General features: G+C 32.7%; 1 protein-coding gene across 7 annotated transcripts in view; it reads right to left on the reverse strand.

The window, feature by feature from the left end:
• Nucleotides 1–16,082, reverse strand: part of LOC143042504 (CD109 antigen-like) — a 79,903-nt gene that overhangs the window by 20,775 nt on the left and 43,046 nt on the right. The window contains exon 19 of one of the 7 annotated variants that reach the window (XM_076214828.1): nucleotides 7,459–7,642. The exons of 3 other annotated variants lie outside the window; for them this stretch is intronic. In XM_076214828.1, coding sequence (XP_076070943.1) covers nucleotides 7,459–7,642 — 184 coding nt within the window. Of the gene's footprint in view, nucleotides 1–7,458; nucleotides 7,643–9,525; nucleotides 9,698–12,027; nucleotides 12,215–13,851; nucleotides 14,051–16,082 lie in introns of all 7 variants that reach the window. 3 more of the 7 variants (XM_076214831.1, XM_076214826.1, XM_076214825.1) reach the window with 3 other exon arrangements.

A 16,082-nucleotide genomic window follows, 5' to 3' on the forward strand; every position in this document is an offset into this window, starting at 1 on the left:
ATGTCAAAGAGACAACACCCCGACCAAAGAGCAGACAACAGCTGAAGGCTACCAATGGGTCTTCAACGAAGCGAGAAAATCCAGGCCCGGAGGTGGCCCTCAGCTATCTCCTTAATAAAATTGTGTTCTAGTTCAGTGAAAATGGACGTCACACTAAACGCTCAAACATATAAATGAACTAAAATTAAAAAAACGAACAAGACTAACAAAAAATAGAGGCTCCCTCCCCCTCCATTATATCTCTAGCCAATGGAGAATAAAGAAACACATAGCAATACGCACAGTGACACTCAGTTTAAAAGAAGTTCGATGTCAGAAAATGTAAAAAGATAACCACTCAAAATGACAATGATACACACTTTTACACAGAACCACTAGCCGTTGTTGACATGCAAACTCCAGACCTGTAGTTTAGTCGGAATTTTCCGCCTTTATTCTATTATATTTTGGACAGGATGTTTTAATAGTTGCTCACATTTATCAACCAAATAGTTTATTTGGTTTCATTTCAGTTATATGTATCAACTTGAACAGTGTCCACTTGCCATTTCTCTACAGTAACAAAAACTCTCTGCGGCATGTTATGTTATATTTCAATTTATAAGTTACGTTCTTTTGTATTTAAACTATACAAACTAAGTTAACAGGGGTGTTCCCCTGACACAAATAAAAAGGATAAACGACTGAAATCGACTGTGTCATTGTCAATCATACCATATCTTCTTATTTCTATATTAATATTAATTTTATGATAACCATCACTAATTGTTTGACCTATGCAAAACACAGCAACATGCCCTTTGCAGTCTTAGATATTTAGATAACATATAGTCGTCATATATGTTAATTACCCAATCAAATTTCATTAATGAGCGTGACATGTTGAGTGTCTGAGGATGCACATAGCTAGGAAGGTAAAGCAATAAACGCTTACCCAATCACGCTTCTTTTTGATTTTTTTACACCTGAATCTGTATCTTCTTAATCAATTTATGAGAAACTAAGAACTGTAATTAACTGTTGGGTCTTATTTATGACGAGATTCTCCTTTGTTCAATTTCACTCATTAAACGTTAAAAAGGACCATCGTACAAACAATTAATTAACAACTGAACAAAGTAGAGTATATAGAATGAAATTCAAAACAGTGTGGCTGTGGCCATTGATTGACACATTAAATTCATCCATTGACTTGGACAATTTACGTGAACGTTTGTCTGTAACGACCACTGTTTACGACGTACCTACGATAGACATTTAAACTGTGGGGTCACCAAAGGTTTCTTAACGCCTTTAATTATAAAATAATTCGAAAAATTAATCAGGAATAACCTTTATGTTTTGATTTATATAATTGATATAAATCAAAACATCGTTTTATTTCTGATTAATTTTTCGAATTACTTTATTAAGGTGTTGAGAACCTTTGGTGACCCCATAGTTTAAGTGTCTTTAAAAAGTGAGCAGTGGTCGTTTGATACAAACGTTCACCTAAATTGTCCCAGTCAATGGATGAATTTGATGTGTCAATCAATGGCCACAGCCACACTGTTTTGAATTTCATTCTATTTTGAGAAAGAGAGTATAAACTGCAGTAACTTTATACTAGTAGATGTTCCGCCTATTACCATTCTTGGTAAAGAATTAATCATCCCTCCGGCTGGCATCATGCCTTTTTCAAATAGTGACAAAGGTCTATAAATATGCACTATAAATACATATTAAAATTTGATTAGATATATAATTATCGACGTATTGGACTGAACCTACTTAACCTAAAATACCCTTAAAGCTGCGACTTTGATAATAGGTAGCGTTTACTTGATGAATTGAATTGGTATTCTTTCAAAAGAATGTATGAAAGTGTAGATCAAAACCACTATTTTAAAGCTGCTTTATATGCTAAATTCTGCAATTTCAAGCTTTCATATCTAACAATTCTTCAATTTAGATAAAGCAAACGTGAACTAGCTTACTTGTTCATGAATTTTACAATAAAATTGAGAATGGAAATGGGGAATGTGCCAAAGAGACAACAACCCGACCATAGAAAAAAACAACAGCAGAAGGTCACCAACAGGTCTTCAATGTAGCGAGAAATTCCCGCACCCGGAGGCGTCCTTCAACTTGCCCCTAAACAAATATATACTAGTTCAGTGATCATGAACGCCATACTAATTTCCAAATTGTACACAAGAAACTAAAATTAAAATAATACAAGACTAACAAAGGCCAGAGGCTCCTGACTTGGGACAGGCGCAAAAATGCGGCGGGGTTAAACATGTTTGTGAGATCTCAACCCTCCCCCTATACCTCTAGCCAATGTAGATAAGTAAACGCATAACAATACGCACATTAAAATTCAGTTCAAGAGAAGTCCGAGTCTGATGTCAGAAGATGTAACCAAAGAAAATAAATAAAATGACAATAATACATAGATAACAACATACTACTAGCAGTTAACTGACATGCCAGCTCCAGACTTCAATTAAACTGACTGAAAGATTATGATTTCATCATATGAACATCAGGCACAATCCTTCCCGTTAGGGGTTTAGTATCATACCATCACTATACTAATTAGTTATTAAAGGTACATCAATATACTAATCAGTTATCAAAGGTACCAGGCTTATAACTTGATACCCCAGACGCGCGATTCGTCTACATAAGAAGACTCATCAGTGACGCTATCAAAATAGTAAGAAAGCCAAACAAGTTAAGAAATAAATCCTCCATGTCATGCTCTGTGCTCATTTTAACACGAGTAGGCATTATATATGTCGTTTTTTTACACTAAACGTTAGGGAATTATTTTGATTGTAATAGGAGGAATTTAGTATTTTTATAGGTTGAAGAGTACAAAAATACCTTTAAAATGTGAGACTGTTTCCTTTTCCTCCCCATTGAGTCTTTACATTACATTTTCATATTGATAAGCAATATACTATACAAGTTTATGAAAGCTGCTAAAATGTATAATTTTATTTGGATAACAAAGAAAATAACGAGAATATAATCAGTAAGTTTGTGCGCATGTGTCACACTTATGTGCTGAGTGAGAACACTGCTTTGTTTACAAAGCGTAATAGCAACGTCAAATTATATCAAGTTGAAGAGCATTGAGGACCCATAATTCCAAACAGTTGTGTTAAATACGACTAAGGTAATCTATGCCTGGGATAAGAACATCCTTAGTATTTGTATAATTCGTAATTTTGCAAACGGTTAATTTATAAGAAAGACCATATCATTGATTTTCATGTCAACACCGAAGTGCTGACTACTGGGCTGGTGATACTCTCGGGAACGAAACGTCCACCAGCACTGTGATCGACCCAGTGGTGTAAGTAGTTATCAAAGCTACCAGGCTTATAATTTGAAACGGCAGACGCGCGTTTAGACTACATAAGACTCATCAGTGACGCTCAGCTCAAAATAACTAGAAAGCCAAACCAGTATAAAGTTGAAGAGCATTGAGCATTCAATATTCCCAAAACATTGTGCCAAAAATAGATATTGTATGTCTGATATAAGAAAATCCTTAGTATTTTGAATAATTCGTACATGTTAAATATTAAACAAACGAAGACGACAAAGCATTGTATTGGTAAAATGAAAGATATAAATAAAGTAAACGCATATAAAGGAATAACTTGATAAGATTAAAGGGCACATGCAAATTAGTTCTTTGCCACCAAAGCGTTTGCAAACCCCATTGTCCACACGTCAAGCAGGTTTGTAATGTCATACCCATATCTCAGATTTTCTTGATCTTAGAAATGTATAGTTATCCCTATAACTGTTAACCGGGAAATACAAATGTTTTTTTTTTAATTTCACTCAATAGAGCTCAAAATTTAAAAACATGCTTTTTGACATAAATCAATTTTATGTATTATATATTTCTGAATATGCAGTATATTTTATAATTGGAACAAATACACAAACATTTAAAAAACATTATTTGTGAATCAGAATTTGTTAAAAAAAAAATGTAAATTATGAAAAGTGAGTAAACTGCATGAATAACTCATAACCAGAAAAAAACATTTGACTCTCATCTCGAATAAAATTTAATTAATATTTAAAAAGGGTATACAAGTTTTACAGATGACGTAGTTATTGAAACAAAGTTACGAATTTCTAGCATTGTTTTCAGAAAAATAATAATAACCAAAGTATACGAATTGCATCTTATTTATTTATGAACAAAATCTAGCTGTATAATATAACATTTTATCCAACATTACATAATTCCTTCAGAAATTACACATATTCAAACTGTTAACTAATTCAATTTGATTGAATCCTTACTTATTTTCTGTAGTATTTTGTTTTATTAAAACCTTGAATCATTTTTGTTCATAATTTATCACTAAAAATTAAAAATATAAAAAAAGTGTCAACTTATGACGTAATAACTTCAGGAAAAGACCTGGTCAATATCATTGCGCATGAAAATAAGATAATCCGCTAACGATTCAGCTTGTTAATTTGCACCGCTGTTGTTTGAATCGCATATTTATTTGTTTTTCTTTTGAAACAAAATAGCGGAAACAAATTATGTGGTTCATATGGCTAATTATTTTAAAGAAAATATTGTAATGTATATGTAGCACTAGGAGGTGCGATGGGGACACTAAAGTGCGATGGTCTTCACCGGAATGCGATGGTTTGCTCGCTGATTTGCGATATAAAAGACGAGTGATTGCTATTTAATAATTTACATGTTCAATTATCATGAGAGCTTTTTTTATGAATAACTTATTATAATATTTTTCTCCCGTTGCAATAAAATAAATGATGGTCTTTCTTATTCATTGCTTTTTTAAAACGATTTTTAAACTATAAGAACACTAGGTCGTTACAGTCAGAACTGAAAATGCAATGACCTTTCGTAATGATTGTTTTTTTTTTATTTAACAGGTTATCCTTTTGATTTTTACATTTAAACAATATCAAATTGACCTCTACATCGGTATGTGAACATGAAAAAACATTGAAAGAAGGATTTTTATATATTCCATCGCACTTCAGCGTAACCAACATCGCAATTCAGCAGCATAGTGATCAACAAGATAGAGTCACAATCCCACCATTGCAATACGGCGTGATAAAAAACACTTCTAACCATCGCACCTCACACGCGGTTTGGAGTACCATCGCATTTCAGAGTTCCATATCTATAGAATAAATTCTAGTGTTAAGGATATTTCCGTTTATGAAGGTGTGTATTTCGTAAGTGTAAATTGCGGAGTTGAGAGTTATTTAATACAGTGAATTCTGGGTATGAAAGCTTCTTGAAAAAAGTATTTTCTCGGAAGAAATTCTAGGCTAATATTTTTAGGTTAAAAACAATTCTCATGTTAATACCAGTTCCTTTAGAGTCAATTATCGGGTTAAGAATTGTTCCATAATAAGATTTTGACAAGGATAAAGATTGTTCAAGATAATCTGATACGTTTTTTTCTTCATTAAATCTATAAAGTTATGAAACAACACAGTATTTGAAATTTTAGTAATGCAGTTTTAAAACTCAAAATAGATTGGCTGGTTGTTTCGTTTACCTCAGTTTTATTACACCATAGCCATGTTTCAGGGAAAAATGATCGACTTCGTTTGACAGTCTGTAATTCTGATAGGGGGCGTAATATTGTGCCATTCACAGTGCCAAACAGAAGGTGAAATCCTCCACCAAACGAAGAACAACTACTCGTTACTGAAATAGTAAGATAATCCTTATATAATGAACTAGAGGCTCCAAGGAGATTGCTGTGCCCGATTATCAGCTATGCATAATAAGTCAGGTGCGGATCCAGAGGGGGGGTTCCGGGGGTTGGAACCCCCTTTTTTTTGGACGATCAATGCATTTGAATGGGGACATGTAATTGGACCCCCCCTTTGTCCTGGGTTAGGAACCCCCCCCCTTTTAAAATGGCTGGATCCGCCCCTGGAAGTTGATTTATATACTTGAAGCACAGCGTAAGTCAGATATCAGATTAAATAAACAGCGCTGTTGTAGTTCAACTTAAAATGGACGTGTAAAAACAATCACATTTCATGACTCACCAAAATAACCAGTCATAGATGAATACTTTAACTGAATTCGATTTAATTCATTTTAAATATTTACTCTTTATATTTATGGCATGTGATACAACATAACAAAATAAAAATTAACAATATCAACAAGATCATTAATATACCTAATAAGAGTTAATATTTCAAGCGTCCCCTGTCCTCAGTTATATATACTGTTTTAAAAAGGATCCTAGTTTATTCAACTGAATGTGTGATCTTGGGTTGAATTTTATCTTTATCTTTAGATCTGTGAAGTGCATATTCTCATATATCAAAAATTCTAAATAAACTTTTCTATTGATACTGGTATTATCAAAATATAAACAGAAATGAATCTCATCTTCAATTTGTTTGCAGTTTTTGCATGATCTTTCTTCTCTTAGTATTTTAAGATATCTTTCCTTTTCTATAAATAAATTGTGTCCCTTACTCTAAATTTTGTAATTAGTTTGCTAAATTAAAATTTTTCTTCTGTATTATTTAGTTTCATATGTTTATAAATTTTGCTGTTATTCTCTATATCTGATACTTTATCGTTTATTAACTTTACTAAATGCATCAAGTTTATTTTAGAAGTATTGTATTCTGTTATATATGATTCAAATAATTTTGTTTAGAAAAGTATTATCATTGTAGAACCAGCAAAGGGAAGATTTTTAAAATCTAACAAACTTTAGACATGCTCACTTTTGAACTTTGACCGTGATTAAATGCGTGAACCATACAATTAAATAGGAAACAAAAGCTAGTGATATATGATTGAGCAGTATGCTATGTATTAAAGTCGTTAAGTAGGAAAAATGTCATTCATCTATATGTGAAATGTTCGTATCGACATTATCATGTATTATATTTATTGTAGTATACTAAACAATTTACTTTCTAATAAAGGAAGACGGGTATATTTTTCTAGGAAATTATTAGAATAAAATAATCATAGATACCAGGATATAAATGTTATTTTTACGCCAGACGCGCGTTTCGTCTACAAAAGACTCACCAGTGACGCTCGAATCAAAAAAATGTTTAAGAGGCCAAATAGAGAACGAAGTTGAAGAGCATTGAGGACCAAACATTCCTAAAAGTTCTGCCAAATACAGGTAAGGTAATCTATTCCTGGGAATATACATGCATTAGTCTAACTTCAAACTTTTCCTCTTTTAAATAGAAATTAAAAAGAGTTAAAATTGCTTTCAATTAATACGACTCAGACAAAATAGTTTTTCATGCAAGTGATCCGATTTCATTTCACGCTATTACCACTAGCTTAATATAAGCATAACTTATAACACTATTCTAAACTCGATAAGTGTGCATTGTTTAAAAGGAATAAGCATACAATGATAATGATCTTAAACTAGCAATGCGAAATACCCAGTTGTTTTATTTGTCCAAAGCCATGTTTCGGGAAAGCTTTTCCTTATTTTAGTAACTTCTTTAAGTTTTGAATTTGATCCTCTGTCAGGTCCGTTAAAATTAGGCGAAGGAGCAGATGGCCATACCATTCCTCCGCCAAAGGCAAACTGAGGACGCATCATTTCCCATATAGGAATGATAGCTGTGGATTAAACAATATGTAGAAATTACTGTGTTCCACTTACTTCAGATTTCAGAATGATTAAATACCTTTTTTTTTATTGGCTTTCCTTTCTAAGTCGCAATATAGCACACGAAGAAACATTTGTTAATTCATCCTTCGCTTTGTATGGAATCATAGTTATTTCATTGATTATTCAAATTGCTGATCTCATTTTTAAACTTTTAAAGTATTTTGATATATCAAAGACAATTTTCACATCCACAGAAACTGATATCTGTTGGCCATCTATGTATCTTCTACGCTTCATATTCATATTTGAGGACCATTTCAAATTATAGTTGGACCATCTTTAAGACGACAAGCCTTATTTGAATGTTTGAGTTTTAAAAAAAATCTGATTTTAAACAATTAAAATATAATTGATATTGATTTCCGTTCACGAATCGTATTTTTGAAATTACCTAAATCAAGTGCACTGCAAACCAAAAGTTTGGGAAGCTAGACAATATAAAATATTTGAGAGGAAAAAAGCAGCATTAAACTCTGGTCAATTTCTCCTAGCAATGCATCCCTCATCATTCATGTGAAACATTTTTTTAAATAAAAGACAGTTGTTATCCATTCATTTGATGTGTTTATCCTTTTGATTTTGCCGTTTGCCTAGGGACTTGCCGTTAAGAATATTACTCGGAGTTCGGTATTATTGTAATTCAACTTTTTATGATATCAGGACCAAATACTGGCTACAGTCAAATGATTCCCTTGTAATTCATAGTAAGACTGGTAAAATAGTTACTGCTAATTGTTAATCTGAAGCCAAGAGGATCAGGTTGATTAATTCTTCCTTGACAGATGAAGATATAAGAAGATGAGACAAAAATCCAATAACATACAGCTTACTAAAATTGGTACAAAACTATTAATTGAATTGTTCAATATTTGCTCCTATTATATAATATCTAATGTAATTCCATTTGTACTATTTTTACTATTCAATTAATTTTTCGATTTTTTTCTTATATTTGTTTTTTTCTTTCTTTTTGTCATCAAAGAAAATTAAATGATTAAGAAATAAGTGATGCAAACCACAGTAAGGGCTACACACGTTAAAATTACAATAAAGTATAGCTTCATCAATTATTTCGATTCTGATTAGGACAATAAAGATAATTTCTATGTCCAATGTGTATAAGTGTAGATCGTTTGTGTAGGCTCTTCCATGAACCTGCCTTTTTTGATAGTAAACACGCAAACGATAGGCAATGTGATTTTTCAGATGACTGACTTTTTGACAGGCAGCATAAACGTTTGTCGTGTCTAGGTCAAATATGTCAGATTGCAACACATTTTAGTCATAATAAATGAATTAGTTATAACATGTGTATCATTTAAGAGTTTGGAAGTGTTTTAAGTTAATGAAATATATTAAATGTATGCCAATTTGATAAAATTCTTTATTTTGCAGTAGTCAATATACGCATGTGCAAACACATTTTATTGGATTTAGAGCATGGGTTTATTCACAAAGCGAAAGAAGCACGTCATATTAAAATTTGTAATAATACTTGAAAGCAAACTAAGTCCTCGCTTTCTATTTCTCAAAATTTTAACTGCTTCTTATATAGAATTCTTTTCTATCCTATTACAACTGACTTGAGTACATGTTTTTGTCTATGATATGTAATACATATTTCCCATTGTTTGTTGATAAATATTGTTGTAACTGCAAAGATTGTTTATACAATTTCCACAAACACGGTTTTTTTTTTATATTCAATACGATATGATCGAAAATGTGAATTACTCCAGCTTAAAAAAAAACTTTCTAGCAGAAGTAAGCAATCTAGCTAAGAGCTTTTCATAGAAGAATTAAGTGAAAAGCGATAATATTTTTAAGATACCCAATTGTTTTATTTGTCCAAAGCCATGTTTCTGGGAAAATTTGTCTAACACGGCCAACTTCTTTTAACTTAGAAGATGTTCCGCCATTTACCATACTTGGTAAAGAATTAATCATCCCTCCTGCTTGTATCATGCCTTTTTCAAACAACGGCAAAGGTCTATAAAGATGCACTATAAAACACATATTTAACTTCAATAAGATATATACTTATCGACGTATTGGACGGGACCTACTTACCATAAAATACCATCAAAGCTGGGACTTTGATAATAGGTAGCGTTTAATTGATGACTTGCATTTGTATACTTTCAAAAGAATTTATGAAAGTGTAGAACGTTACAAAACCACTACTTCACAGCCCCCCTGCTTTCTATGTTAAATTCTGCAATTTCAAGCATTCATATCGTATTAGCCTTAAGTTCTAATAAAGTCAACATGGACTAGCTTACATGCTCATTAATTTTACAATGTATACATGAATTTACGTAGATATGTAACAAATGAAGACGACGGTGCTTTGCTTTGCAAAGTAAACGCATATAAAAAGGTACCTTTATTAACTTAAAATGCACATGCAAATGCCTTTTTTGCCACCAAAGCGTTTTCAAAACCCAAAGTTTATACGTCATGCAGGTTTGTAATGTCATACGCTTATCTCAGATTTCCCTGATCTCGGAAATGTACCTTTATCCTCATAACCGTTGACTGGGAAATACAAAATTCGTTTTTATTTTTTTCCAATAGAGCTAAATATTTAATTTCATGTTTATTTTGATATGCAGTTTATAACTATAACATATACAAAAACATGAAATAAATATCATATGTGGATTATAATTTGTAAATTATGAAAAGTGAGTAAACTGCAAGAAATTACTGCTAAACAGAAACGCATTTGACTCTCATCTCATAAATATTTAACAAGGATATACAAGTTTTGAAATGAAGTATTTATTGAAACACAGTTACGAATTTCTAACATTGTAAGTAGAGAAATAATATTAACCAAAGTCGACAAAAGGTAACTGTATTTGAGTGATTCGCTATCTAATATCAAACGTGAATAATATTTTATCCAACAATTAAATTCAGTAATTCATTTAATTAAAAAATTAAGCGCTGATAGATTGATGTAGCCCTAGTAACATTTTTCAAGTTGACATTCAAAGATTGTTTAACTGTGTTTAATTGGTAAATTTAGACAAGATAATGACATAAAATTATCATATATTATAAATATTTATACGTGATATCCTGGATTGTTCTATGACCTTTACCAGTATAAAAATCCTTCCAATTTGATAAATAGTTCAAAATTATATAAACTTTCATTATGGTTTTCTTTCATAGAAATACAATTTAGACTGAACTGAATTTCTCTTTTAAACATTGTCAATGGTTAGAATACTGATCTTTTGTATATTGTAACGAATGTAAAAAATGATAAGACTTATCACTGTGAAAGATTAGTGTAAACATAGGTAGACTGCTGTAGAAATTACACGTATTCAAACTGTTCACTAATTTAATTTGATCTTTACTTATTTTCTGTAATCTTTTATCTTATTAAAGCCTTGAAACTATCATGTACATAATATATCACTTCAAATTGAAAATATTAAAAAACAAGAATGTGTCCCCAGTACACGAATGCCCCACTCGCACTATCATTTTCTATGTTCAGTGGACCGTGAAATTGGGGTAAACCCTCTAATTTGGCAATAAAATTAAAAAGATCATATCATAGGGAACTTGTATACTTAGTTTGAAGTCGATTGGACTTCAACTTCATCAAAAACTACCTTGACCAAAAACTTTAACCTGAAGCGGGACAGACGGACGAACGAACGGACGGACGAACGGACGGACGAACGGACGCACAGACCAGAAAACATAATGCCCCTCTACTATCGTAGGTGGGGCATAAAAAAGAACGGTTTTGATTTTCTAAATGTTAACTTATGACTTTTCAACATTGAGAAAAGATCTACATCATTGCGCAAAAATATTTTAAAATCTTCATTTGTAGTTCTTTGAAGAAAAATAGAGGACAAACATTAATTGGTTTCTTATGGCTTTTATTTAAAACATAATAATGGACTTGATAAATCTAGAATAAATTCTCGAATTACGGGTATTTCCGTTATGAAGGTGCGTATGCCTGTAAATTGTCGAGTTGAGAGTAATTCAATACAATGAATTCTGGGTATTTTATTAGAAGTTAATCGAAATAGTAATTTCCTTGGTAGAAATTCTAGGTTAATAGTATTTGGTTACAAGAAATTGTCTGTTTATTGGAGAAAATTCCCGGGTTTATAATTTTCGTAAGAGTAAATTTTCAGATTAAGAATTATTCTGCAATAAGTGTATGACAAGGAAAAAGGCTGTTCAAGGTAAACTTAAACTTTTTTTTTATATATTCTATAAAGAGACTACACGGTTTTTAAATTCCAGTAATGCAGTTTTCAAACTCAAACATTTATGCTAGTTGTTTCGTTACCTCACAGTTTTATTACACCATAGCCATGTTTCAGGAAAAACTGATCGAGTTTGTTTAACAGTCTGTAGTTCTGATTGACCATTGTTTGATGGGGGGCGTATTATAGCACCACTGGTGCCAGTACCGGTCGCAGTGCCAAACATACCGGAAAATCCCATGCCATCACAAAACGGACAACTATTCATTACTAAAATAGTAAGACAATTCTCATATGATTAATAAGAGGCTCCAACGAGATTACCGTGCTCGGTTGTCAGCTAAGCATTACCTGTTGATTCAAAAATTAGAAGCTGGAAGCACAGCGTCAGTCATACATAAGATTAATAATACTGGTATTATCATAATTAAAAAAGAATGACTTTCATCTTCAATTCGTTTGCAGTTTTTGCATAATCTTTCTTTTCTTAGTATTTTGAGATATCTTCCCTTTTCTATAAATAAATTTTGTTATAAGTTTTCTAGAATACAATTTTTCTTCTGTACTATTTAGTTTCACATGTTTATAAATATTGATTTTCTGTAGTTTTCTTTATCTGATATTTTATCATTTACTAACTTTTCATTTAAATGCTTCAAGTTTAACTTTATTTGTTCTCTTATAGTTTTAGTTATCTTATGTGAGGAATATTTATTCAAGTCTACAAATTCACATTTTTCCAAAGTTCTATTTCCCCAATTTAGATTGAAATTTGGCGGGGTTCTTCTTGTTGCTCAGTCTGTAGATTTTCTATGTTTTGTGTACTGTTGTTTGTGTTTTCTCGTTTAAGTCTCATGTCATTGTCAGCTGGTCATCAGATTCTCTTGTGTATTTATATCTAATGAATCATCTAACGAATTTAGAAAAATAATAATTGGAAACCAAATATTATGCATTAAAACAAAAGTACATTAAAGTTTATCAATGTTCAAATGTCACAAAGCCATTCAGAAAACAAATCAAAACTGCAAATACAACCTGGGAAAAAAAGGGAGAGCACAGGATGTCGACAGGGTGGGCGTCTCCTGATTAAAGATTATTAATAAAGTTTATAATTGACTTATAGGTAAGGGGGAGGGTTGGGATCCCGCTAACATGTTTAACCCCGCCACATTATTTATGTATGTGCCTGTCCCAAGTCAGGAGCCTGTAATTCAGTGGTTGTCGTTTGTTTATGTGTTACATATTTGTTTTTCGTTCATTTTTTTACATAAATAAGGCCGTTAGTTTTCTCTTTTGAATTGTTTTACATTGTCTTATCGGGGCCTATTATAACTGACTATGCGGTATGGGCTTTGCTCATTGTTGAAGGCCGTACGTTGACCTATAGTTGTTAATGTCTGTGTCATTTTGGTCTTTTGTGGATAGATGTCTCTTTGGCAATCATACCACATCTTCTATTTTATATTATGTTACAACAAACTCATAAACATTGTGTGACATCTCAACGTAACACGGACTTCTAGTCGTCGTAATTCAGCAAATACAACAAATAATATCATATGAGTCAGAAAAAGAAAAAACCCAAAACAGCCATTTGATCCTTTTATGAACTTTGGGAAATAAATGGGTTGCAGATACCTTCATGCTCGAGGTCTTCGGGTGGTTTATGTGTAGTAAAAACCAAACAACCACAGATTTTTTCAAACGAATTTGCAAAAGCGTAAAACAAGTACACAGCATGAGGAACAACGCTTCTAGTTTGATATTCCCAAGAATATCTTTAAAAAGGAAGAAGAAGGCTGCTGTGCAGATATAAGTTTAGAGTTATACATTCATTTTACCAAAAATCATTCTAAAAGCAGTGAAGAGGTCTAGAAAATGCACGTAACAAAGTAACGTTATACCCAACGGTCTTATTGGACCAAAGCCATGTTTCCGGAAAAACATTTCTTGTTCGTTTGACAGCTTGAAGCTGTGACTGACTGTTTGTCATCATAGTTCCTCCTGCATGTGCTACTGCCCCTCCAGCAAAACCTCCTCCTGCCCCTCCACCTAATGCCATATTCGGTAATGGAAAACCACAATTGGGACAGCCAAAATATTCTAGCAATATAAATGCACATAGATGTTTAATTCAAACTTTATCAATTAACCTCTTTAATAAGTAATAACATTTTAGCTATTCTATAAGAATCCACATGTCGTCGGGTAGAAAGATTTTGCTTTCATCCTTCATGTTGTATTTCATGTCCAAAACATATAATGTAAGGATTTGTTCCCCGTGGGAAATAAATACAAGCATAAAATTGAGATGGAAATAGGGAATATGTCAAAGAAACAACAACCTGACCAGGCAAAACAACATGAAAAACAGCCGAAGACCAACAATTGGTCTACAACGCAGCAAGAAAGTACCGAAGACGGAAACGGGCCTGAGCTGGCCCCTAGATATAAATGTGTACTAGTTCAGTGAAAATGGACGTCATACTAAACTCCAAATCATATAAATGAACAAAATTAAAAAAGATAAAAGACTAACAAAGGCCAGATGCTCCTGACTTAGGACAGGCACAAAAATGCGGAAGTGTTAAACCTGTTTTGAGAGATCTCAACCCTCTCATATACCTCTAGCCAATGCATTATAAAGAAACACTCAGCAATACGCGCAGTAAAATCAGTTAAAAAGAAGGTCGAGTCCGATATCAGAATAAGTAACATAGGAAACTAAGCAAAATGCCATCATCAAATATACGAGAAGAACATAACCCGTATCATGCCAACAGCTGGTTTCAGAATAAATGATTTTAACAAAGGCCAGATTCTCCTGACTTAGGACAGACACAAAAATGCGGAAGTGTTAAACCTGTTTTGAGAGATCTCAACCCTCCCATATACCTCTAGCCAATGCTATGTTGTTTTTATCTGCTTCAAATTATTGTGAAAGGCCACACATAACGATTTGGGTGTGATTTAATAAACTTGTTTTGTTTGATAATACTACCATAAAAGGGAAAAGGTACAATATTTCAACAAATTCTTGAAGGGGAGAGGGGATATTTTGCCCTATAACTGTATAAAAAATTAGAACATGGTTTAACAAGTGATGATATATATATATAACAAGTCTAAAAGGGTACAACATCACCAAAAAACACAATAAAAAGAACAATATGTTAGATATTTCGGATAACAGATATCCTTCCTCGGTAATAGCACGATGTCAAATGAATCATGTCAATTCAAATTAAGACTCTATCAAAATTTACAGATCTAACATTGTTAGGTTGATGTTTAGGCGAGTTGTATATACACAATGTACACAGCCGTGTATCACCATCATTGCTGGTGATCCGATGGATAAATCTGTTGTAGAGTTGTCACTGACTCAGACGTACTTATAAATATAATTATTTTCTGTGACTGTATCTTGCATTAATTTGTAGGATCCTTTACTATAGATAATTGAGCTGATCTGTAACAATAACATCTCCATGCCTTATATATCATGTACTGTAGTACGACGCTAGATTAAAACTGACAAGGAAAGGTAACACATGGTCAACGAAAGCTTTATAATTGTGAAGCCCAGGTGGTCGTGTGGTCTAGCGGGACGGCTACAGTGCAGGCAATTTGGTGTCACGATATCTCAGTAGCATGGGTTCGAATCCCGGCGAGGGAAGAAAAAAATAATTTGCGAAAGCAAAGGAGTAGGTTCAGTAAGACCCCTTTTTTGCCCCAAAATACAGCCCTTGGATGGTGTAAACTTCCCAAAAAAACGTGTATGGTGTAATGGTGTATGGCATATGGTGCAATGGTGTAAGGTGTATTGTGATATGGTGTATGGTGTAAAGGGAATGGTGTAATGGTGTATGAGGAATGGTGTGATTGTGTAACGTGCGATTGGGAATGGTGTGAATGATGGTGTAAGACATTTTATTGGTTGAAAACGAAGTTTTTTTTTAATTTATTATTTCGAGTTGTAAACATAAACAATAATAATATTTTTAATATTTGAAATTTAATTGCATTGTGGGAAATTTCGGAACGTGTAGATAGAATGGGGAATGGTGTATGGTGTAATGTGTAAGGTGTATGGTGCAAAGGTGTAACGTGTATGGTGTAATGGTACAAGGTG

The sequence above is a fragment of the Mytilus galloprovincialis genome, chromosome 8 (assembly GCF_965363235.1).
Source record: "Mytilus galloprovincialis chromosome 8, xbMytGall1.hap1.1, whole genome shotgun sequence".
Taxonomy (NCBI): domain Eukaryota; kingdom Metazoa; phylum Mollusca; class Bivalvia; order Mytilida; family Mytilidae; genus Mytilus; species Mytilus galloprovincialis.